Raw genomic sequence first — 26,459 nt, 5'->3', positions numbered from 1 at the left:
TGAAGTTTTCGCAGTTTGCTGGTCTGGAGTATTCAAGTGTTTTAACACAGTGCCACAGAGGAAAGGCATCAGCAATGCTCTTAGAGGAGCAATTGTTCTAATGCAAGTAATGATACTGCCTTTCTCTACACGGCAACATTCCTACTTCTCAACTCAGCCCTTTTTGGTTCCCACTCTCTGTTGCAATACTAAGCTACCCTGCTCCTAATGTGGGCATGAGTAAGTTCTGGCCCTCCAGAGTTTTCTGAACTACAGTCCCATCAGCCCTAGCAAGGAGAGCCAGGGCTGATGGGATCGGTGGGCAACAAACACCTGGAGGGCAACAGGTTCCCTATCACTGCTTGAGATGAGCTGGAGTGCTTTCAGAATCTGAGCAGACCCCTGTTTGGCAGGGATAGGTGCCACTTCTGTTATATCTGTAAGAGAAGGTCCTCCCAAAATACACTCAATAAAACAGTCCACTTCAGGGTGAAGGGCAAAAAAAAGTTCATTAAACTCCTTCCTTAAGGAGGAAGGCTCTATCTAAAAGGCAGGGTTTAAAACAAGAGCATGTTGAAGATCACTCTGTGACATCTGCTTTATTAGCACCCTAGGCCAAGTTTCAGTTGTTACTATTTTTAAAAAAAGCTGCCCAGCTTCCAATTATTTCTCCTCCCTTGTCTACATTTTATTCACTGATTGTGCTCCACCCTCATTCTAAAACGATACATACAGTTCCAACAAGGAAATAAAATAATTTACAGTGACTAATCACAGAACGCCAAGGTGAGACATTGCCCAGCAGTGTCTCTGCACTCTTCACATTCTCTGGAGACCATCACCCTTTCCTCTTGAGGAACGAGACTGCCTGTGCCGCAGAATCACAGAACTTGATCCGGGTTCAGCAAGAGATGGACTCTGCTGCCAACCATATTCAACCTCCTGGACTCTAGTTTACCAGAAACAGAGTGTTCTAAGTCCTCACATCAAGCAATCAGAGTACATGTGTTTGCAGACACGATCAGTGAGCTAAGTTGCCCAGGGGGCTGTTCGTTGCCCGTCTTGCAAGACTAGTGTTTGCTGATCAAGATGTCCCAGCTGTCCTTCCAGCGTAGGTCCTGGAGCTGACTTTTGGTGAGTGGAGGCTTCCCATAGGTGAGCGGTTGGAATGTGTGGTAGGTCAGGTAAACGGAAGAGAACCAGGCAACCACAAGAGCACTGTGCATGCTCTTTGAGAGTCTGGATCTATAAAGAATAGACACACAGGCTGAAGCAAACATGGACCAGCAGTTTAAAGGAAGATTGTCTCAACCAATGAATTTCTGCCCCTCCTAATGTTGCAATAACATCACTTGAATTTATATAAGTAGTGACCGTTATTCTAAGCATAGCAACCTGCTTTATACAGAGTCAGACGCTTGACCCATCCAACTCTGTGTTGTCTGCACTGATTGGCAGCAGCTCTTCAGGATTTTGGAAAGGTGTCTTTCCCAGCTCTACCTGGAGAGGATGGGGATCGAACCCGGGACCTCCTGCATGCAAAGCAGGTGCCCTACCGCTGAGCTACAGTTATCCCTCTGGAAGTAAGATTCTACTCTGTATGGTTCTGAATAAAGGGCTAATTTAAATAAGTTGCCGGATTATTAAGTCAGGCCAACGGCTCATCTAGCTCTGTATTGTCTACATGGTTTGGCAAGGTTTCAGGCAGGGCTAACTCACAGCCTCATCTGGAGATGCTGGGGACAGAAGCGGAGACCACCTGCAAGCAAGGCAGAGGAGTCTTTTCCAACACTGAGCCTTCTAATGGCTCCCAACACAGTTGCTCCCTTGGTAAGCCATAAGGCTCCTCCACAGAATGTGGAAGAAAGAGCTTTTATTTGATCCAAGCCCCTGTTCAGTGCAGGATCCACAGTGCAAGATGACCCCTTAAGGTAGTCAATTCCACTGCTAAACAGCCCTTATCTCACAATGGAGAGCTCAGAAACAGAGTTCACTCCACTGGCTCGGCTGCGACAGACAGGCCAGCCCTCCTGTCCTTCAACTGTCATCTGGGGGAAGTCATTCCATCAGGCTGTCTCAATGGGAGAGAGAGGAAGAAGAGCTTACACCATCAGCTGTGTTGGAGGTCCAACTCTACCAGGCACTTCCTGCCTCTGAACTGTGGAAACTGGTCAATATCAAAACAGCTGTCTAGAAATTGGTGTATGAGTTTTGATTTTCCTTTTCCCTCCTTGTCCCCTTTCCCTTGTGTGTTGTGGGTTTTTTTTTTTAAATATTGTAAACCTGCAGGTAGGGAGTGCCTTGTTTTGATATTATGTAATCCGCTCTGGGAGCCTTTATGGCTGAAGAGCAGGGTACAAATGCTATATATAATAAACCAACCAACAAGCCAACAAATAAGTCTTAACTACAGCCTTCTTGCCTGCTGTTTTCACCACTGGATCAAATCCTGATCTCTGGAGTAACAAGAACAGGGCAGTTCCATCTTCTGTGGAACAGGCCCTTCTGATATATGAAGTCAACCATAATGTCTCCCCTTAATCTGCTCTTCTCCAGGCTAAACATACACTGAGCCTTTCATTTGCTGCTAGTAGGACTTGGGTTTTCAGACCCCGCCGTCAACTGCCTCTGGACATGCTAAGCTTTGTCAACACCCCTGTAACATAAAGCCTCCTGGCAGAGAGCAATCCTGGCAAGAGAAGTCATACCTGCAGAGGTATTCGCTGGTGTGCTGCAGGACAACAGGGATCAGGAGGATCTGGAAAGTGAGAGCAGGCAAGTAGTGGTAGAGGAAGAGTGTCTTCTCCATCAGGAAGAATGGGAGATAATTCATGGCCCAGCCTCCCACGCAGAGGCCTCCTGCTGACACCCACTGCCACCATGCCTCTGTCAGGATAAAGGGGCAACACAGAGAGCTGCATTAAACAGACCATGGCTTGATCTAGCTCATTGCTGTCTACACAGACTGGAAACCTCCAGGATTTCAGGCAGTGACATTCACAGGCCTATTTAGAGAAGAAGAAGAAGAAGAAGAAGAAGAAGAAGAAGAAGAAGAAGAAGAAGAAGAAGAAGAAGAAGAAGAAGAAGAAGAAGAAGAAGAAGAAGAAGAAGTTTGGATTTGATATCCTGCTTTATCACTACCCGAAGGAGTCTCAAAACGGCTAACATTCTCCTTTCCCTTGCTCCCCGACAACAAACACTCTGTGAAGTGAGTGGGATTGAGAGACTTCAGAGAAGTGTGAATAGCCCAAGGTCACCCAGCAGCTGCATGTGGAGGAGCGAGGACGCAAACCCGGTCCCCCAGATTACGAGTCTACCGCTCTTAACCACTACACCACACTGGCTCTCTCTCTCCCCAGAGAGGCTGGGAATTGAATATGGGACCTTCTACATGCAAATCAGGTGCTCCGTTACTGAGCTATAGCTTTTCCTCTAAAAATATAGGAGTCTTTGTTCACATGTTCCCAGTAAAGTGCTGAATTAAGTAAGAATGTAGGTCCATCTGGTGCAATACTGTTTGCACTAACCGGCTGCAGCTCTCCAGGGTTTAAGGCAAGGGACTCTCATCCCTACGTGGAGATGCCAGGGATTGAACCTTCTCAATGCAAAGCAGGTGCTCTGCCACTGAGCTTGCAGCCCTTACTAATAAGGGAGTGTTAATTCCATTCCATTTATATTCTGACTTCCCTCCAAGGAGCTCAAGTTCTCCCCAATCAGTTTTATGCAGGTTCAAATCCACTGTCGGGCGCGTGAAGCTGACTGGGTGATCATGGGTCAGCTTCTGTCTCTCAGCCTAACCAACCTTGCAGGGTTGTTGCGGTGGTATTTTTTTAATTACAGTTTAAATTTTTTTCTTGCTACTTTGCAAGCTGTTTATGGGAATATAAATTTATGTTTGAAGCTGTGAGTTGTAAAACAGGTCATGAAATAAACAAACAAGAGGTGGGATGATAGTCGAAATATCTGACCTTCAGGGATGTCACAGATATTCCGTCTCCGCCGGAGCAGGTACCACAGGAACAGAGCCGTGTATGCAGCAGTGGCTGCATTGGCAGACATCCAGGTGACGATGTTCCCCAGAAGGTGGATCTGGGCCTAGAGGACCAATAACCAGCAATGTTGAAAGTACTGCTGTGGAATTTGCCTTCCCCATCCTGGCGACTCCCCCACCACTGATGCTTTAAACTACAATTCCCATTATCCTTGACATCAATTTACCTTCATTTCCCCCCTAATCCAGGAGAGGTGCATTAAAGCCATTTTCATCCAATGGAGAGAGAGAAAACAGCTCTTGAATTCTGAAATTTCCAAATATATAGTCCACACACTTCCAAGCAAACTTTCACATCCATTAGGACCAAAAGCCTGGGTTCTTTTTTAAGTCCCAGGAAGCTGGGGTCTGCATTCCTTACTACATTACCTTTTTCTGTACTCCCACAGAATCATAGGGTGCATAGGTAAAGGTAAAGAGACCCCTGACCATTAGGTCCAGTCGTGTCCGACTCTGGGGTTGCGGTGCTCATATTGCGTTATTGGCCAAGGGAGCCAGTGTACAGCTTCCGGGTCATGTGGCCAGCATGAATAAGCCACTTCTGGCCTAAAGGGCGGATCCCACATTTTCAAAGGCCTGGCCACCTGGGAGCAGTTTTCTGCTTGCCACAGGCAACTGGCAAGTTGCAACCTTGTACAGGCAGGTTCCTCCTTAGTTTTTAAAAGCCAGCCCCCCCCCCCCACACACACACAAATGAATGATGCGCTCCAGTTTTCAGATGTGAAGAAACAGATGCAAAAATAAAATAAAGACGGAGCTGTGATAAGACACTTCTATGGGCCTCTTCACCTATTTATACTTTCTGCCAAGAGAAGCAAAAATTAATGTATTGTATGCACCCTATGGGGACGCGGGTGGCGCTGTGGGTTAAACCACAGAGCCTAGGGCTTGCCGATCAGAAGGTTGGCGGTTCGAATCCCCGTGACGGGGTGAGCTCCCGTTGCTCAGTCCCTGCTCCTGCCAACCTAGCAGTTGGAAAGCACGTCAAAGTGCAAGTAGATAACTAGGTACCGGTCCAACGGGAAGGTAAACGGTGTTTCCGTGCGCTGCTCTGGTTCGCCAGAAGCGGCTTAGTCATGCTACCCACATGACCCGGAAGCTGCACGCCAGCTCCCTCGGCCAATAAAGCGAGATGAGAGCCGCAACCCCAGAGTCATCCGCAATTGGACCTAACGGTCAGGGGTCCCTTTACCTTTACCTTATTGTCCAGTTCTGTGGCTCTCTGTCCAGCTGCTCTCCAACAGGGCTTTTTAGTCTCTGTTTTAATCTTTCTGGTTTTAAAACTTGGAGCTTTATTGTATTTTTTAATGTATCAGGAGGACCAAAGCTCAGCAACAGAGCATCCTGCTTTGCATGGAGGACCCAGGTTCACTTGCCAGTCTGTGAAGACAATACTGAGCTAGGAGCACCAACGGCTGGATTCAGTGCAAGGCAGTTTCCAAACACTGAAACCAAACAGACAACATTTCTTTTGTTGGAAGACAATATATAAATAATGCCAGTTAATGGATTAACCTACCCCCGAGGTGGAGTGGAACCAGTAGGCGATGTTTGTGTCCAGGGTAATCCATTCCAGGGGAGAAGAGCTGTATTTGTGCTCTGTGTCTTCATTTTTCAGAGTAAGTATCTTCCACTGAGAACAGAACAGGACAACTAAGAACTTCTCAGAGCAATACAGCTACAACCAGTTCCCTGGCCTAATCCTGATTAGCACTGCAAACTAATGAGCAGGGCAATATATTTCTATGAATGAGAACTTACTTACTCACCAGCAAATCACTTTTGACGATTTGGGGGACAGGCAGGTTACAAAGTTCAGCAACATCCCCTGGTGTAGTGGTCAGAGTATCAGACTAAGACCTCAGAGACCAGGGTTCAAATCCCCACTTGGCCACAGGAAGCTCAGGGGAGATCTAGGGCCAGTCACTGTTTCTCAGCCTAATGTATCTCACAGGGTTGATGTGGGGATTAAACGAGGGGGGGGGGACAACTGTGTATGCCACCTTGATCTCCTTGCAGAAACAGGAGGAATATAAATGCAATACATAACCAAACAAACAAACAGGGGATAACCATGTATGCCATCTTGAAGTCTCTGGAACTACAAATATTTATAATGTATTTATCTGGACAACTTCTATACTGCCTTACTTACAATCATCTCTGAAGTAATGTACAAGAAATGCAATACCACAAAAAATAAAAATCAGTTAAAATGACAGAATCAAGATTCAGTTAAAATGCTTGATAGAATTTAAAGGTGAGGGGGGGAAATAGTCTTCAGTGGGTGCCAGAAGTTCAACAAGTCAGGAGCCTCTCGCAGATTCCATAAAGTTTGGCCCACCGTACTGGAAGCAGATAAGCATGAGCTGGGCATCTGAGCCATAGGGGAATCCCTGATCTCCATGATTTGGTAAATGTAATAACAAAGTAAATATAAAGTAGACTAATAAACAATCAGAGTCAGCAGCTATCAAGGCATCTCAAGTCCTTCCCAGGCTGGGTACCTGAGATCCTTTCGGGTGAAGATACCAGGAATGAAGCTGAGGATGTATGGATACAAAGGAGACACAACCCATTCCCACTGTCTGCTATCACAGACAAGAGTGTTTGCAACCCTCCTGATGATGCTGGACCCTCCAGGTCCCATCAACCTTAAGGGAAGGGAAGGAGTTGCAGTCCAGAGACATCTGGAGGGCAAGAGGGGCCTCTTCCCTGGCCCTACGTCTTATACTGAGCAAGACCACTGGGTCCACCCAGCCCAGTGCTGTGTCTCTGCTGATTCACCATGAGGTGCTTGGCTTTCAAGTGAGAGGATTTCCCAGCCCAGGTATCTCACATCCTTTAAATGGAAATACCAGGTACTGGGCCTGGGGTCTTCTCCCTCCAAAGCAGCTTGTCTGGCCCAACCAGCCCCTTCTGTGAGTCACACACAATGCCCAATCTATTCACCTTACAATCGCTTTTCTACCTGCAAATGAAACAGCAATAATAAAACATTTTAAAAATCTATTTGTGTCAGCCTGTGAAGCTGGAGGGAGGAGGAACCTGCGGCTGTCAGGCATCTTGTTGGACTACAACTCCCATCATCCCCTGTTTGGGACTGATGGGAACTGGAGCCCAAAAACCTCTGGAGGGCACCGGGTTAGAATACAACTCCCATCAACACTGTCTGGAGGTTTTCCACAGGTGAGCTCAATGCCAAGCTCTCCTATGGGAACAGGCTGGTCTTTCTGTCTTCTTTAAGGTGCAAGGCTTCAATCCGGAAGCCAACTGGGTGGCTCCTGCACTGGGCTTCAGTGGGGAGATTCCTCCACTCTACTCTTTGCTGCCTCCAGCCTCTCCCTGCTTCTCACCTGCAGTTCTGTGAACTTGGCCATGAAACTGAGGTTCTGGCTGATGCTGATCTGCGTTGGGGAATGCAGTTCCACCTCCCTCTCCTTCTGTTCCTGGCCTGGAAGAGAAGCCAAAACAAACTGGTCTGAGACATAACCCAATTCGTAAGGGGGTAGGAGAAAGAGAAGTGGTAAGCTTCCCTACAACACTTTTTAAAAAAAGTTCTAAAAGCATGCAGGTCCTTGGATGAAACTCGTTCCAAAGGAACATGGGAAGCTGCCTTATACAGACCATTGGGGTCCATGTAGCTCAATACTCTGTACTCTGGCTGGCAGCGGCTCTCCAATGTTTCAGGCAGGGAATCTCTCCCAGCCCTAAACTGAGATACCAGGGACTGAACCTGAGATCTTCTGCATAAAGGGCAGGTGCTCTGCCACTGAACTATGGGCCTTTCCCTAAAAGTAAACACAAGGTACTAGTCCTCATGGTCCTGAATAAAGATCTGTAGTGTCAGAGAAACAGGCACTAGGTGGTGCTTCTCCTGTCCTCTGATGCAGCTGTAGTTTCTATTGTTTATATATTTGCTGTAACATAAGTAATGGCAGAAGTTCAAGGATGCCAGCCAGAGAATATAACAGGAAGATCAGGAAGAGGACAACTTCAAAGTGTGATCTCCAAGGACATACCCTTAGAAGTGGATGAGAAAACGATGGCATCATGAGCACCTGTATATCAAAGACTACATAATCTTGGCACAGGACCTCTACAGATGCAGGTATAGGGTGGTATATAAATTCAGTAAATAATAATAAATAATAATAAAAATATACAAGGCCCCAGCCCCAGTGATGAGATTTCAGCTTAGACAGGTAAAGTGTCAAGCATATTTTGGCCTAAGTAAGAGTGGAGCTGTCACTGGTTCCGGGAATCTCACTGGCAGAAATGATAGGTGCTGAACTAGCTTAGCAACTTTATCTTTAAATTTATATCTTTTAATTATCTTCACTTTGTACACTAACACCTGTTGCTGTTTCTATGCTTATTATTATAGCAGTTAAAAAAGCTTGTTTCTGCTCCTTAAGGGTTTGTTGCCCTCCATTTACTGAGAACCCAAAGGACCTTGCTGCTTAGTGATTGCTCCTGACTGGGGTAATTCTTGAGCAAGCATTATAAAAGCTGGTTTTAAATAGGAACCCGAGTCAGACCAATGCTACATCAGCTCAGTGCTGTTGGCACTGACTGGCAGCAGCTCTCCAGGGTTTCAGACAGGAGACTCTCCCAGGCCTGCATAATGGTCTTAAAGAGTGTTTAGCTTTTGAACTGACTTTTCCCATATCTGTGTTCTTCCACATTCCACAGCATGCTCTGGTGGTAGCCTTTAGAAATCTTCTCCCCAATTATCTCCAGCTGCCGATAGCCCCACTCGGGTAGAGATGCGCCACTGAGCTGCAGGATAGTGAAAGAAGAGAAAACTGATTGTGCGGGAGAAGGCTGGTTAATATGCCAGCTGTCTTTCATTCCCAAGCCAAAACCTGGTGCCTTCCAGATGCTCCTGGACTACAACCTCCATCATGCCTCACCACTGGCTACACCGGCAGGGGCTGATGGGAGTTGTACTTCTTCACACAGCACTGAGTTATAGCTTCGGAATTCACTCTTGCAAGAGGCAGTGATGATGACCACGTAGCCTTAAGAGAGGACTGGACAAATTTATGGAGGAGAAGGCTAGCAATGGCTAAACGCCATGGTGCTTGTGTCCTATCTACATAGTCAGAAGCAGTATGCTCTTGAATACCAGTTTCTATAAACCACAGGAGGGGAGGGTTGTGCTCAGATCCTGCCTGTGGGCTTCCCTTTGGGGAACAGGATGCTGGACTAGCTCAGCCACTGGCCTGATCCAGTAGCCAAGCTCTTCCTAGTCCAGAACAAGAGTTCCAGGTTGGGCAAGGCTGAGTTAGCATGTAATAAATCAAATGAATAAAGGCTTCCAGGAGCCCAAAGTAGCCAGTCATGAAGGGGGTTGCCTGCTGTGCCTCTGGACAATTCCTGGTGGGAAGCTCCCCAGGGGTGGGGAAACTCCAAAACCCACATACCTTTAGCACTGCCGAGGTGTTCACATGGACAAGCCTTACTTCAGACAGGATTGTTTTCCAGACATCTGTATCCGAGTCTCGGTTCACAATTTCCTGCAACAATAGCAAGTTAGCACTTGAATTTCGATCATTTTTATAGTTGAGCGTGTTTGCAGCTGAGCTGACTTTTCCAGCCAAGAAACACAGCCTGCGGGTATTTAATGTGGGTTTGTTTGAGAGACTCCTTCCCTTTCACCTCTCCCCCTAAAACTGGGCTGGGAAAGCCTTTTGAGCAAGCTTCTCTAAGGGACACATGCCAGTAGTGAGCGGAGCCATGAATGTAAATTTCACCTTTGTACAGGAGGATATATTTATTCCAGTGTTACACACACAAATGCCTGTTCTTCATTTTGGCAAGGAAGAAACTTGATCACAGTTCAAGAACACATTTCAACCAGGCAAAGCACTGAAAAGGGGCATGGAGCAGGACTAAAGAGGAGTGTGGCTTAGCAAGAGGGGGTATCACCTGACAAGAATCCTGATGACCAGCCAGAGAGGTCTGGAGGTCAACATTCACCCCCCAGGCCTGAGGTTCCCCACAACCCTGTTCTCAACGTTTAGGTTTAAATGCACAACATGTTAATTCTATGTTTGCATTATATAATCATTGGAAGGATGGTAGTTTAACGTCACCAAGAATGCCTTGACAGTGCAAAGCAGGCAGGATTGGGCGTGAGTAAAGGAGTACATGTGTCTGGGTCTTCCTCCCACTGCAACATCTGGGTGTTTCAAAAGAGAGTCTGCTCCTCCCACCTGTGCACAAAGATTACTGAACTGAATGCGTGAGCCATCGCCGTGATGCGAAATAAGGAACCAAAATTGACAGGTTTCTCCATCCCTATTGTGAGGACAGTCTTTAAGAAGCCTTGCTCATCTCAGATTGGAGAATATGGGGCGTGTGATTCCCCTTCCCTCCGATCGACAACTCACCACTCTCCAGAGGTTCTGAGCCACCATGGAAATGTTGTAATCAATGTAGCAGGAAATCTCTTGGGAATGAGGGCTCAGGGGTGCAGCAACGTCATGTCTGTAAAGGCAGAGGGATAAAAGAGCTGCTGCAGATTCCTTAAAGCCTCTCCACGGGGCTACTTCAGCACCTGACCTGTGCTGTTCCTTGAAGCTGCTTCTGAGAAACTGCCATTAAAGGGGGGGAAAGTAGCTGCTCAATTACTTTAATGGCAGTAGGGCCATGTGATTGTTACACTCTGTGCTTTGGCAATTTGTACTGACCCCACCCCCAAACCAGCTTCCCAATGCTGGTTTTGACCTTTAAACCCCCTTCATGGCTTAGGAGCAGAACTTGCTTTCATCAAGATTTAGTGGTGGCTCCCTCTTCTGGGAGAAAATTTATAATGAACTTAAAAAAGTGTTGAAAAGCACATTTATTAAGAAACCAGAGGCCTTTCTGCTGGGCATGACCAATCATGAGATCCCCAACAAAGATAGAACATTTTTTATGTATGCCACGACAGCTGCAAGGATTTTAATTGCTAAAAACTGGAAAACTGAAGAACTACCAACAGTGGAAGACTGGCAGATTAAGTTGATTGAGCATATGGAACTCGCAGAACTGACCGCGAAACTCCGAGACCAGAGGGAAGAGAAGGTGCAAGAAGACTGGAAGAAATTTAAAGAATATCTGAAACGACGTGAAAAGTTAGATATTTGAATTTGAAATCAGTGGACATTATAGGCGATAGCATTAAAATGTTAGTTTAAAATAGGACATAAGAAGATATAATTGTGATTTTTATATTTTCTGTATTTTGTTAAGAATAAGGTGATAGTTATAAGATGATAGACAATGATTAAGATTAGTTGCTAAAGTAGATATAAAGCTACTACAGTATATTTGAAATGAACGCAGAAGAGAGGACGTGAGGAAGTCCCCCAAGTAAGATTCTAAATAAGATTAAAATAGTTAAATAGGTGTTTTGTTGTTTTAGATGTGTTTTATGTTTTGTATAAGTTTTTTTTTTTTGTATTTTGTCGTTTGTATTTTGTATATATTTCTCTTTTTCTTTTTCGTATTTTCTTGAAATACGAATAAATTCATTTAAAAAAAAAAGATTTAGTGGTGGCTCCCAACTTGGATAGCTTTAAAAGGGGAGTTGACAAATTCACAGAGGATAAGGATACTAGTAGCCACCACGGCTATGTTCTACCTCTGTTGTTGCAGTAAGTATGGTTCCGGACACCAGTTGCCAGGAATCAGGATGCTTTTGGCCTGATTCAATAGCTAAGTTCTTCTTATCAAGTAGAATCATGGGGACTGAACCTGCAACCGTGGCATTGTCAGCACAACACTCTAACCAACTGAGCTATGTTCTTGTTTACCTGCACATGCCTGCCAGATCTCCCCTCTTTTTAAAATGCTGGATGTCTACTGTAAATTACCACCTGAACAAAGCTGAATCACTGCAGCTGGGGGCAGGAGCAACCTTGCTGAGAGCCAAGGGCTACTTACGTGTTGAGGTAGCGAGTTGTGATCCCGTGAACAAGCTGCACGATGCTGCCGTGGCGCACAGGGCGAGGGGGGTTGCTCACCACCAGCTGCTGCCTGTTTGGAGAGATGTGCAAAGATGATACAGGGGGAGTTAGCATGCCTGGAAATACCAAAATGGAGCAGGTCCAAGTAATTAGCCAGGAAAGAGGTAAGTGAAATGTTCAAGAAAAGAAAGAGAAAACCAGACCTAAGCTAAAAAACCAGGAGAAATATGTCTGAGGGTGTCAAGCAGTGGAGGGTGGTCCATTAGGACAAATAAGGGAACTGCCCCACCAGTTTCAGTCTGCTCTCAGCTAGCCCCTGCCTGCCTGTTTTTTTTACTTACAACCAGCTCAAGGAGTGGTTCTGCCTGTCAGCTTCCTCCTCCTCAGTCTCCGTATTGCCCCTTGTAGAGGATGGGGTAGGGGGACAGAATTGGTGGGCTCTGCCTGTCATTTGCTCTGCCGCCATCTACGGTTCCGCTCCCTGAATTCCTCCCTATGAGTCCCAGTGGGCACCAGCCACCACGGGAGTCAAGCAGTGCTGCAGTCGGCTTGGGACTCAAGTACCTAAAGGAGTGTCTCCTTTAACATCAGCCATCTTGAGCCCTTTGACTGGCAGGGGGAGGCACTGTTGGTGGTGGTGCTGGATGCTGCCTGGTTGGCATTGACCAGTGACAGCGTCTTTTCATTTCTGGAATGAGGTACACCTGCCTCCCTATTAACATTCAGGAGCGATTCAAAAACTCTCACCATTTGATGGCTGAAAGGATATTGTTTCCAGGCAGCTTTGAAATTAGTAGCTGTGAGAGTAGGTAATTTTCAAAAACATTTCAAAATGTTTTAGCTATGTTTTTATTTTACTCTTTGGGAGGAAGGGTAGGATGTACATGGGATAAATACAAGAAAATAATAAAGACACCTAAGAGAACTGGTAATCCAGAGGAAGCTCAAAATAACTGCTGGTTTTACAAATATCAGAGAGCAGTAGAAGGATCATCACAATTATCATCGTCACTACTGATTCATTACCCACCTTTCACCCTAAGGTTCCAGGGCAGGTTGCAACAATTTTAAATATAACATGAAAAACAGTTTAAAACCAATTTGACAATCACAAAAATAGGGTGGGTCCTAAAAATATGTATCCCCGGTGTCAAAGGCCAGGGTAAAAGAGGCGCGCCTTCAGCATTTGCCAAAAACTGTATAGTGAAAGTGCCAGGCACACCAATGCGGAAGGAGTGGGGATTCCACAACTGAGGGGCTGCCACAGAGAAGGCCCTTTCCTGGGCCACCACTCCAAGCTTCTGAGTGAGGCAAAACTATCACAAGGGCCCCTCTGTTGATCACGACATGAGGTGCTGGCCACTCTCAACCCATTAGATAATATCTACAATTTCAGCTTATAAACACACCTGGCGTGATCCTTGTGCTTAAAAAAACCAAAACAAAAAAAACCCAAATCAAAATAAATCTTGCACCCCCATGCCGATCCCAGCTCAGTTTTGTTAAAAAATGCATAAAGGTTGCAGATCAATATCTGTTGTTTTTTCCTCTCTTGCATAGTTTGGAAAGGTTGCTCAGAAAGAGAATGCAGTCCTGGGCCTGAAAAGGGGGCTTCCAACCCTCCCCCCCCCTTTTTAGAGAAATGTCTGTCTACTTACATCCCAGGGTCCTTCACGATCCACCAGTTGTTGACGTCCTTGAAAGGGTAGCAGGTGACTTGTTGCTGGTGGGAGCTTCCACGGCCGTTTTCATACCTAGGGATCAAGAATGGAACTTGTGGGAAAGATTCACTCCCAAAGCATCACATGAATCAGGCAATAATTCAGGAGTTAAGAACATAAGAACAGTTCTGCCACATCAGGCCACCCTCCTGTTATCACAATGGCCAACCAGACACCTGAGGAAAAACCCACAAGCAGGAACTGGGCACAATGAGCCCACTCCCTTCCTGTGATTTCCTGCAACTAGTATTCTGAGGCATGATTGCCTCTGGTTTGGATACTAGGAGTAAATCTCAATCAACAGCCCAGCCGAGGGGGGAGGTGTGACCCCTCGCTGCATTAAAAAGGCTGGCTTGCTCTGGTAGTGGGGGTAGTCAACACAATTTCTGAAATTCCTGTGATCCTGTGGATTACACAGAATAGGAGCAAGGGATCTGGTGCCCTCCAGATGTTGCTGGACTCCAACACCCATCAGCCTCCAGCCAGCATGACTAATAGTCAGGGATGACAGGAGTTGTTGTCCAGCAACACCTGGAAACCAAGGATACTCCATCCCCTGATCTAACAACTAGCATTATCTGCAAGAGACAGAACAATGCTTCTATTTAGAAGAGACATTCCTCCATGGAAAGAGGTAATGCTTAGGTAAGGCTGGGGAATCTGGAAGATCTCCAGATGTTAGTGGGCTCCAGCTCCCATCAGCCCCTGCAGTCAGCATGGCCAATGGAAAGGGGAAGATGGGAGTTGTAGTTCAGCAACACAACCTGATGACCTCAAACTATTGTTAGACTCCAACTCACAAAAGCCCCTGCAGCCAGTATGGGCAACTGTCAGGAGTGATGGGAGTTGTAGTCCACTAAAAGCAGGAAGGAACCACCCAAAGTCCCCTTCCCTACTACACACAGTGCAAAAGAAACCTATTCCATGATTGCAAAACTCACAAGTCCAGAGGCAGTTTGTTCAACCCAAAGGCTATTTTGGAAATTCAATGAAACAAAAAATCTCACTAAGGTATTGCTCCAGATATTAAAGTAATTAAGAGACACCAAAGTCAGACACAATGTCCTCTGTGTCACCCTGACTTAGGGCAAAGGATCTCTCCTCTCTCTCACCTGATAGGGTAAGTATTCTTGTGAGAATGCAGCCAGCAGGGCATGGGTTTCCCCAGGATGTTGCGCAAGGTAATCTGGGAGCCATATGCCACCTCCAGAGGCTGGCCTTGCGTGATCCGAGCGAGACCACCCTAGAAAGAGCCGCAAAATGTGGAGAACAAATGGAAACACCTGATTTTAATGTTGTCCTTTGCTATTCCCAAGCACACACCAGAATCTAAGTAGCCTCTATTTGGGAAGGGCCACAGATCAGTGACAGAGCATCTGCTTGCATTCAGAAGATACCTGGTTCAATCTTCAATGGCATCTCCAGGTAGGGGTGGGAATGTCCCCTGCCTCAAATGCTGGAGAACTGCTGCCAGTCAGTGTAGAAAACAACTGAGCTAGATAAACCAATGGTCTGACTTGGTATAGGAAAGCTTCCCATGCTTTAGGGAAAGGGCTGTAGCTCATTGTCAGTAGAGAACCTGCCTTCCATGCAGAAGGCTCCAGGTTTATCACCCAGAAAGGCTGGGAGAAACTGTTGTCTGAAATACAGTAGAGACAATGCTGAACTAGTTGGATCAATACTGAGCTAGAAGGAACAACAGTCTCACTCGGTGTAAAGCACGTTCCTATGCATTTCATGAATATCCTCATTGGTTGAATCATTTGTAGATGGGACTGAACTCATTTAAAACATAGCTCAGGACCCAGAAATGGTTGCATAGTTAACAGGGCTCCCATGGAGTGTATTGAACTGATTTCCCAGCAAAAAGGAAAATGCCAATAAAAGCATGTGAACAACAATTATTCTTTACAAATTTAAATCTTAGTGCATTCTTTCTGAAACAGACCCCTCCTCTGCCTCTGCAGCCCCTGCCCCATCTCCCATTCCTTACCTCCAAACTTGCTTGGAAAGCACTGCTCATGATCTGGTCATGTGGCCCTGAGCGATACAGCAAAGCCAAGTGGATGTAGAAGAAAGACATGTATGTGGCTACTGGGAGGATCACCAGGGCCAGACCTCTGGCTAGCAAGTGGCACAGCAGAGACATCTAGGAGGAAAGAGGAAACCCCCCCCCCCAAAAAGGTTGCTTTTCACACCTAGAAACAAGAATGGACAACTCAGAAGAGCCCTATGGGATGTGACTGAAAACCTCTCATTCCAGCTTCCTGTTTCCCACAGTCAATCTTATGCCTCCAGTACATGCACAGGCCGGGCAGGAAGGCAATAGCCCCTCTCCCATTTCTGTTCTGCAGTAACTGGAGTCTGGAGGTAATACCAGCAGCCATGGATAGCCTTATCCTACATGGATTTGTTGCTTTTGTTTTAATTATTTACTTGTGTTTTTATTTTCCATTTTATTCTGTGAACCACCCTGAGATCTTGTGAGCGGTATATAAATTTAAATAAATAAACAAGTCAAATCTCATTTTGAGGCTGTGAAAGCTGGTGGTCATTGTGACACAGGATGGACTTGGTTCCCAGAGGCGAATTTCTTTCCAAGGTGGCCCTGGAAACTTTAACAAGTGTGTGTGTGTGTGTGTGTGTGTGTGTGTGTGTGTGTTTAAAATCACAATGCTGTCCACGGTTTCTGTCATATTTTGTATAACTGTTGTTTTAAATTGTGTTGTTTTAACACTTTGATGCCTGCTCTCCTTGAGTTCCTTTGGAAGAAAGGTCAGGATACAAATTTAATAAATAAAAATTAAATTTATTCATTTGATTTGATTTGATTTGATTAATAAATAAAAATAGCTCCAAACTTCCGTGGCCATTGGGCTTTGCTGACTGAGGCTGATGGGAGTTATAGTTCAACTACATCTGGAGGGCCCCATGTTGGCTATTCCTGTTCTAAAGGCAGGCAATGCATACACAAGGCACTTTGCTACTTACATTGGGCAAGTTCTGGTCACCAATCAGTTGCCAGGAGTGGACTCCTGCAATGGCCAAGAGCAGGATGTACGTGAAGAGACCCATATATTTCACCCTGTGAATGCAGCAATCAATAAATAAATAAATAGCACTGAAACCACTCAGACCTACCAAAATGTAAATTATTTAAAATGTGTGGAATGTTCCCAAACAGAGCAGAGCTGAATTCAGACCTTTTAAAGGTCACTGACAATCTAAGAGTAAAGTCCAAGAGAACGGTCTCCTGCGTAACTCCCTGGAAAATGAATGGAAGATGTATGAAAGAACATTTCTTGACATTTGTCATGCTCATGCCTGTTCACGAAGAGCCCTTGAATTTGTGCCAAATTAGTCCCACAGGCACCAAGTTACCAGTCTCTTCAATATGAACAGCTAGAAATCAAGGTACTTGCAACTGTGCCTCAGGCTGGGGAACAGCTCAATGAAAAAGGGAAACAGCTGTGTTTGCACATAGCACTAAGCTATGGTTTAGCATTACAAAGAGGAGACTTGGGCTTGTGTGCAACCATCCCAACCTCCAACTCTGCCACACGGGATGTTTAAAAGCTTCTGCTTCTGCTTTGTTGTTGTTGTTGTTGTTATTTAGTCATTTAGTCGTGTCTGACTCTTCATGACCCCATGAACCAGAGAACGCCAGGTACTCTTGTCTTCCACTGCCTCCCGCAGTTTGGTCAAAGCTTTATAAAGCTTCTGCTTTAGACTAACCTAAAACCTAAACTGACCCCAAGCATAGAAGTCAATAGAGTGTGTTATTAAATTGTAGTAAAATAATGCTGATCCATTCCAAGAAATCCTGTAGCATATTACCTATCAATTGCATACAAAAAGAAAAGATAACTGGGGACTCTGTCAATGGAATCTGAATACATTGCGAAAGCTTCAACTATCTGTGACGTGGCCTCTCCATAAGTAATCATTTATAAAGCTGGCTTGTTTTCACTAATGGTGGTTAAGATTAGGCACAGTTTAGATAGTAGATGTAATGTTAAACTGTGGTTGATCTAAAATATAGCTGGAAACTTGTTGCGGCCCCAGAAGAGAGGGAACAACATGTGAGCACAAGGTTTATAATAGATTGTTCTCCTAACATTAAATGAAGCCACTGTTTGCCTTCCAAATGGGCTTTTTTATCAGGCCATTGACATTTCTCCATAAAGGAATCCACCCCACCTCCCCAATTTTGGATGGCCGCTATATTTTCTAGTTATTGTGTTCTGTTTTTATTGTCTTTACATTATTTTAATTCCTCATCCTGCTCTTGTAAGCTGCTTTATAAAGAAATGCTGTAAAATTGGCACATAAATATTTAACAAACAAAACAAAAAACACAACCATAAATAAGGAATTCAGGAATCATCACGAGGCAGGAAATTTAAGATAAATCCTACTCAAAGCAACTTGGGGGAGAATTACTGTACAATAGAAAAAGGAGACAGAGGAAAAAAATGAATGCTTACCCAACTGCACAGGAGCAACAAAGTCCTGTTAGCAAGAGCCAGAACCACCATCTTGCGGAAAAGGGGCTTGAATAAGAAAGACAACATTAAAACACACACACACACACACACACACACACACATATATAGCAAACAGTTAAACCCATCACAATTAACTGCTTCTGAATAAGTGCTTGATGAAATGCAAAAGTCTGTGGCTGCTGTGAAATTTTGGGCACTCTGGCTAATATCAGCCCTCCAGGACCACCACTGAGTGGCAAAGCATCTGCATTGGGTGCAGAGGGTCCTGAGTTCAATGCCCAGCATTTCCAGGGAAGGCTAGGAATGTTCCGAGTGAAGAATTCCTGGAGAGCCACTGCTGCCAGTCAGCAAAGACAATACTGAGCTAAAAAGGTCAAAGGTGTGCCTTTGTATGAGCCTGCTTCCTATTTTCCTGGAAAGGGCCATAGCTCAGTGGAAGACCATCTGCTTTGCATGCAGGAGGTCCCAGGTTCAATCCCGGCTGGAATCTGGTATTATTATTATTATTATTATTATTATTATTATTATTATTATTCATTTCTATACCACTTTATATTTTTAAGGGGGGTGGTCTCAAAGTGGCTTACAACCTACCTTAAAACACCAAATGAAACAATCCAGAATAAAACATTACTGAAGCAAGTCAAGTATACACACAAAGCAATATAATTAACTGGAAACTAAAATATTACCTTAAAAGATTTCAAAACAAAACATTACAAAAGATGTCAACCACACAGAACAGAATCATAAAGTGAGAAGGGACCCCAAGGGTCATCAAGTCCAACTCCCTGCAATGCAAGAATCTCAGCCAGATCATACATGCCTGATTGCTCCTTTAACGCAGCAAGGTCAACCCCAACATTTTTTTTATCTTAGAACATTTCAAAAGAAATCGTTACTAAAGGAAGTCAGATATAACATACACATTTAAAACAGCGTAATTAGCAAGTGAACAAAATAATTATCATAAGCACAGAACATATCTGCTGTTGCTGCTGCCATCCTGCCATTGGTGGTTCATGGCAGGCAGCGGCTGTGGAAGCTCAGGCTCAATGACCTGGGTCTCCACAAAGAGACAGCCAAGGTGGTCTCTGGCCTCTTCAGCAGGCTCAGCTTTTGTAGCAAGGTAGGGCAAGGAGGGGCCCCTGCCTGAAATCCTGGGGAGTTGCTGCCAGTCATTGTAGGCAGCAGATGGACCTAAGGTCTGTCTCAGTGTAAAACAGCTCCTTATGCTCCTAGTCTAGCTTGCACACCCAGCATGGTCTAAACAGGTGTCAGTCATGTCCCTCAGACAAACACAGGCACAGTGGCCAAGTGGGCAATGAAGACCAGGATATACTTTTATAATAAACAAGTTAGAGACAGAAGTAAATACATCCTCAGGCTAGAAATCTGACTGGATGAATAAAATGAATTATGAGTGTCAATTCAGTCCCTCCACACCCCTCCAGCCAATGCTCAGGCACCACACAGAACCCTTCTAAGCAAGGCAAGATATCCATTGCTATATATTTATTTATATGCAACAGCAATTAGCACAAATTAAAAACCTCAAGATGTGCACACCGGCCCAGTTTGCGTCAGTGTGTCCCAGCTTATTAAGTCAAGATATGCACCAGCTTCACTTTGCTCTCCTCTTTGCCGGGGAAAGGAAGTAGGAATCCACAGCTACTCCTTGCTTTTACAATTGGCTTCAAAAATCCCATCTAACTCAGAAAACTTCAACCAAAGTCTCCACTTTTTCTGGTTGGATCAGCCAACAATGGTCACTATTATGTCTCACTGTCAAATTATTTTACTTTATTTACTAAAAAGAATTCTGTGCCACCTTTTACCTTTGCTTCTGCGAGTTGTAGAACTTCAGATAAGATAAAACTGCCAGCAGGATGAAAAAGATTAAAATGGACTCCAGTAGCATCAGCCTGGACTGAGTGATCAGGGAGTTCTCTGTTACGAAATGAGGAGGAAGAGAGAACACCTTAGCTGGAATAAAAGTGATTGACCCTCAGTCAAAAGTGGTGAAAACAAGTCAAAATGAGTCTTTAAATCTGGGAAAACAAAGCATTCCAAGAACCTGATGCTCTAAACCAGGGGTCCCCAAACTAAGGCCCACGGGCCGGAGCCACTGCCTGCTCTTACCGGCACGGCACGGCTGCCCACTTCCAGGTCGGCGGAGCACTGGAAATAGTTTGTGCGCATGTGCAAGCATCATTTCCGGCACACTTCCGGGTCGGAGGAGGCCTGTGCGCAGGCGCACAAGCTATTTCCAGTGCTCCACTGGCCCAAAGTGCGGCGGAAATAGCGTGTGCGCATGTGTATGGGCGCGCACTCCCCCACCCTCTGGCCCTCCGCGCAATTGGCGCTGGAGGAACCGGCCTGAGGCCTGGTAAGTTTGCCGACACCTGCACTGAACTGGACAACATGATGCCCTCCAAATGTTGTTGGACTCCAGTTCCCATGATCCTCCACCACTGGCCATGCTATCTGGAGCTTATGGTAGTTGGAGACCAACATTTGGAAGGCATGCCATTGGCTACCCCTGCTCTAAACACACAGTGCACAAATTGTTAGGGTATCCCAAGTATAGAACACCCTCTTCAGAAATGTTTGCCTGATGATCAGGCACCAGGAAAACACTGGCGATTTGCTAATCTCATTCAATGGGATTTGACTGTCATATTCAAAGAAATAAAAAGCTTTACTTAGAACTATTTGCACTGGGACACTCATGCATACCTTCCTCATAGAGGACAACTCAGTTGTATGCACTTCCCTTGCATTATTTCAAGAGCAGCCAACGTGATATACAATTCCTGTCATCCTGAACTACTGGCCATGCTGGGGCTGATGGGAGATGTAGTAATCTGCCTTACATGCAGATGATCCTAGGTTCAATTCCCGGCATCTCCAGGTAGAGCTGGGAATCATCCCGTGCCTGAAACCATGGAGAGCTGCTGCCAGCCCATGTAGGCAGTACTGAGCTACATGAATCAAAGGTCTGGCTCAGCAGGAGGCAGCTTCCTATGCTCCAGAACCAGTCTAGTACAGAGGCTGCAGTGTCAGATTAGGACCTGGAAGACCAAGGTTCATATCCCCCACTCAGCCATGAAGCTCACTGGGTGACTCTGGGCCAGTCACTGCCTCTCAGCCTAACCTACCTGACAGGGTTTTTGTAAGGATTAAATGAGGAGGGGGAGAACTATGTACACCACTTTGAGCTCCTTGGAGATAAAGATGGAATATACATACATACATACATACATACATACCATGTGGGCTACCCTTGTTTATGACTGTAGCTTGCATAAAGCTCTGTGAAAACCTACTAGTTTGAGCATGAGTAAAGAGCTCTGAGTATAAACAAAGAGTGGCAGAGCATCTGCTTTGCATGCAGAAGGTTCCAGGTTCAATCTCTGGCATCTCCAGGTAGGGCAGCGTGAAATTCTGGAGAGCTGCTGCCAGTCAATGTAGACAACGTTAAGCTACATGGACCAAACAGTCTTGACTCTGTAAAGGGCAGCTTACAAAGTGTGCATACTTTCTAGGGATGGTGACCAGCACCCAATAAGGAGAATAGCTGAAGGGGGAAATTCCTTACCCAGCAGAAACAGCAGGGCAGCTCCAAAAGCAACGAAGTGTGAGTAATGCAGTTCCACAAGGATCTGGTATGCCAGAGGAACACACAAGGCACCAGCCAAGGCTGGTAGCAGCCGCAGGGCCCAAACTGGCACAGTGGGGTTGTATTCTGAAACAGAGCAGGACACAAGCAAGAGTCAGGAATTACTGAGCACCACATGGCCATCTGCCTCCCCCTTGACCTGACACCTTCCAGACTGCAACCACCACCATCCCCAGCTAACACAGCTGCTTTTGGACCACAACTCCCACCATCCCCAGCCAGTGATGCAAGGGCTGATGGGAATGCAACAGTGCTGGTTGGGGTCATTTATTTATTTCATAAAATCCATATGCCGCATAATTACAAACAACAACTGCTTGAGGTTTACAAAAAGAATAAAACAATAACACTATCGATAAAATAGTTATTTGAAAAATTCAAAGAACGATTAAAATGATTAGCTAAAAACAGATTTACATTTACATTAGCATTCTACATATCTAGTTAATGGAACTTGCAGGTGGCAACATCTGGAAGAAACTGGGTTGTTTGGGAAGGGTGTGCTAAAAACAACGAGCTTAAACTTCATACCTAGTATTTTGGGCTGTATCCAATGCTGGTCCTACTCAGAGCACAGCCACTGAAGTTGCTGCTCCTGAGTTAGCCACACCCATCATTTTCAGTGGTTTTACTGATACTGCATACAACTCACTGCCTTTTGCTCACAATTAGGATTGAACAAGAAAGCTTCCTTTCCTGAGATATCCGTCACTGAGCTCTCCTTCATTTAAGGTTTTTAAACAGAGGTTAGATGGCTGTATGTCAGGGATTCGTAAATTGTGATTCCTGCATTGCAGGGGGTTGGACAAGATGATCATTGAGCTCTCTTCCAACCCTACTATGCTATATCTACATCCAGCTACCATTCAAGAGTGCCTGCAGATGAACTGCTTTGGAAGCACACCTGACAGACATGCATCTTCCTCCACAAAATCTGAGGGATGGGACAGCAGCTGTTCTTCTGGTTCAGTGCAGAAACACTTTAAAAAAAAACCAACTAGCTACTCCAGAAGCAGTTCCACCCCCTTCTCAGAGCCAGACTGCAGAGAGTGTTGATTAACTGGCACATGTCAATCATGAAGCAACTTCCCCCTCATGCTTTCAAAATTAGGCTGTGCACAATCCTGGTGTGGCTCTTATGTCAATCAGGAGAGAACCCTGGCCTCTTATCAGAGTATATTTCAAAGTTTAAAAGAACGGTTGTCAGAGGCTGCAAGGGGTGGGGGAGAAGGCAAAGATGTACTTTCAACCCAGAGGCTGAGGGGTGGAAGAACAAAGCTTTTCGACAACTGGAAGAAACAACCCTATACCTGTTCCTCTTTCAGGCGTGTCAGTTGGTAGCTCGAACTAAAAAGCTATTGCCAGGTGTACCCTTCCACAAAAGGAATTAACTTCCAGCTAGCTCTGACATACTATGATGAACCAGATACACCTCTTACCTGCGCCAATTCTGTTCCACAAGAAATTGCCATCAAACCCACCCAAGTAACCTAAAATGGAAGGGAGGAAAGAGGATTTCAGCCACACACACAAAGGTTACAATCCTGAAAATACTTATGCTAGGGAAACAATAGGACTTGCTTTTGATGCGTAAAAGGGCACTATTAAAGAGCGTGTACAAGTCATTGGGCATTTGGTGTAAAATTGTGTAAAGTGGCAATTCAACAGAGCCCAAACTATTTTAAAATCAAACAGATCAGTCATATATATCAGTATATTGGTTTACATGCAAGTTCCCCCCCCCACACACACACACCTCATATTATTCATGACAAAGGGAACACTTTTCTAGAAACTGGGTATATAGACATAGACCGTTTGGATTCACTGTTTGGTGTTCTACTTTTTTGTTTTATGAAGAGCAGTAGAAGCAGTAAATGGAGAGGTATGGATAATCATAATATTAAGAACATAAGACAGGCCCTGCTGGATCAGGCCAGTAGTCCAGCAGACTGTCACCACAGTAGCTAACCAGTTGCCCCCACAGGAAACCTGCTAAGCAGGACCAGGGTGCAACAGCACTCCTCCTACCTGCGATACTCAGAGGCATGCTGCCTCCTACAGTATATCACAATGGCTAGTAACCCTTGATAGCCTTATCCTCCATGGTTTGTTTAATCCCTCTTCATAGACATCCAAACTGATGGACATCACTACATTTCATGGGAGAAAATTTCATAGTTTAACTGTGCATGGTGTTAAAGAGGTCCCCCCTCCCCCTTTCATCCATTCTGAATGGTCCATCAGCTAGCTTCTAAACCTGTAACGCTGTTTCCTTGTGCTGATCCTTCACAACTATTTTTCTCATGGCAAAGGAGAAATGAGATCCATCCCTACCTCCGAAGGCCAGAAGCAGGTGACCAAATGGTGGGCCACTGTCATCCACAAAGAAGATCCGCTTCATATATAGAGAGAGGAACTGGCCATAGTAAACTTCGTCAAAGCTGAAAGGCCACAAGCAAGCAGAAAGCAAATGAACTTCTCAGCAGCTGGGCAAGGAACTGGGTTGTCAGTGTGAACGACTGCGGGTTTTGCAGCAATCTCAGCAAAGGACAACAAATTTGCTGGCAGGAGGCCCCAGGTTCAATCCCTGGCATCTCCAGGTAGGGATGAGACTCATGTTTAAACCCTGGGCAGTGGCTGCCAGTTAATATGCACAGTAACTGAGCTAGATGGACCAATGGTCTGACTTGGTATAGGGCAGCTTACTATGTTTTAGGAAGGGCAGTAGCTCAGTAATTGTTTGCTTTGTATGCACAAAGCCCCAGGTTCATTCCCCAGCATCTCCAGGTAGTGATGGGAGAGACTCCCATCTGAAATGCAGCAGACATTCTGCTGAGCTAGATGGATCAGTGGTCTAACATATAATAAGGCAACCTCCTATGTAACATTCTATTTGACTGGGTGGGCTGCAAATTGCAAAGAGGAAGAAAACCCTGGAGAAGATGGAAGGTGGGGCAGTGTAACCTAGGCTGCAGATTTAGGATGTAATTATTAAAGGATAGCAAACCGCCTGTTATTCAGTTGATTTATTTTCTTTATTCACTCAGTAAAATATGTTTAGTCTGCCTTTCAACTTCAGTGGTGGCCTCCACAGAATGTGACACCGTGTTCTTACACGAAGGGCAAAACAAAACAACTGAGTTGGATCTTGGGGTGCAGGAGAATCACTGTCATTAAATATATATATAAACAACCAAAGAATTTGCTTACACCACAGCACGAGGGTAGGTTAGGGCCCACAACCGGCTTAATAATCCCAACACAGCCAAAACCACCAGATTCATGTTGATCTCCACGGAAAATACAATTGGGTGCTTCAGGAATTCTAGCATCTTGCCTGGCAGTTTTGTCAAGTCTAAAAGTAAAGAGAGCTGTTGTCATTATTTAAAAGAATATCACTCCGGGAGTGGGGAACCTCAAGTCCAGGGACCAAATGCAGCCCTTGAAGCTTGTCTTCCTGGTCTCAGGATTCCTCCAAGTCATACCTCCTCTCCAGGTCACATTTCATTTCACCATCCCTGCTCTGTAACCTCCTTGGGTGTTTTGGCCTTACTAGAATGCATCCTTGAAAAGTGATGCCTCTTTCTTGCCCAGGGGTGTGTGTGTGTGTGTGTGGAAACCTATGCTTTTCCATGAGTCACAGCCTCCGGACTGTCCATCCATAAAGGCAGCTTACTAGAAAAAGGCAGAGATGAAGCAGGCATCTGTGAATGGACGCTTTGGGCTCACCTTTTAATTCATTAAATCTGCAATCCATATGCATCACTTAATTCAGTGGGCTCACTTTTAGTAAATATGCACAGGAATGCACCCAAACCCTTTGACTGATAAAATAATATTTTATGGTACAGAGTTTGGAAAATTAGATAACGGTGAGCTAGATGGACTACTGGTTCGACTCTGAAGGCAGCTTTGGATCTCTGACATCCTCATCTTTTCCCTTATTTTTTCAGCCCCGGTCATTTTATTCTGCGTAGGGCCCCCTGAAATTAAATTAGTCGTGCCCATTCATTTCAATGGGTCTACTTATGACTAACACTTGATATAATATACAGCTACACACACAAACACCCCAGCAGGTGCATATTTTATGCAAATTTATGGCCCTAAACAAAAGACACCTCCTACTTCAGGGTTTCCCAAACTTGGGTCTCCAGCTGTTTTTGGACTGCAATTCACATCATCCCTGACCATTGGTCCTCCTACTAGCTTGGGATGATGGGAGTTGTAGTCTCAAAACAGCTGGAGACCCAACTTTGGAAAACCCTTCCCTTACTTCTCTGTTCCCTCAGCATCAAATATATTCTGAACAAGGAGGCTCCACTTAGATCTTTCCTCTTCCCTGAATTGGCCTCTTCCCTATGTCCCCCTCCAGGATTAACCTCCCTTTCCCCTCTACGTACGTCGCTTTCCCCCACCCGCGCGCATTTTATTTTTAAAAAACCGTATTTCTCGCCCCCGTTATGGAAATTTAATTTCACCCATACAAAGCCAGCAAGCGGCTACCTTTTCTTCCTTCCTCTCTCCGCTCTTTCCCGCCCCTCACCCCCCCCCCGC

The 26,459-nt window shown here is 45.2% G+C and overlaps 1 protein-coding gene across 2 annotated transcripts; it reads right to left on the bottom strand.

The window, feature by feature from the left end:
- Positions 1–622: 622 nt before the first annotated feature.
- Positions 623–26,441, bottom strand: POMT1 (protein O-mannosyltransferase 1). Of its 2 annotated transcripts, none has more exons than XM_033137577.1 (20): positions 26,388–26,441; positions 25,113–25,257; positions 24,237–24,343; positions 23,339–23,389; positions 21,819–21,965; positions 20,056–20,167; positions 18,197–18,262; positions 16,701–16,794; positions 15,703–15,858; positions 14,822–14,952; positions 13,647–13,742; positions 11,966–12,058; positions 10,429–10,525; positions 9,460–9,552; positions 8,692–8,812; positions 7,387–7,484; positions 5,550–5,663; positions 3,948–4,074; positions 2,688–2,865; positions 623–1,224 (listed from the first exon to the last, which is right to left on the bottom strand). In XM_033137577.1, exons 2-20 carry the CDS (start codon positions 25,232–25,234, stop codon positions 1,050–1,052), a joined length of 2,178 nt encoding a protein of 725 aa, XP_032993468.1. In that variant the 5' UTR covers positions 25,235–25,257; positions 26,388–26,441; the 3' UTR covers positions 623–1,049. The 2 variants fall into 2 exon arrangements, with proteins under 2 accessions (XP_032993468.1, XP_032993469.1); XM_033137578.1 differs by having other exon boundaries at positions 26,409–26,441.
- Between the last annotated feature and the right edge of the window lie 18 nt (positions 26,442–26,459).

Source organism: Lacerta agilis, chromosome Z (genome assembly GCF_009819535.1).
Source record: "Lacerta agilis isolate rLacAgi1 chromosome Z, rLacAgi1.pri, whole genome shotgun sequence".
Taxonomy (NCBI): Eukaryota; Metazoa; Chordata; class Lepidosauria; order Squamata; family Lacertidae; genus Lacerta; species Lacerta agilis.
This window is presented reverse-complemented; position numbering and strand designations above follow the sequence as displayed.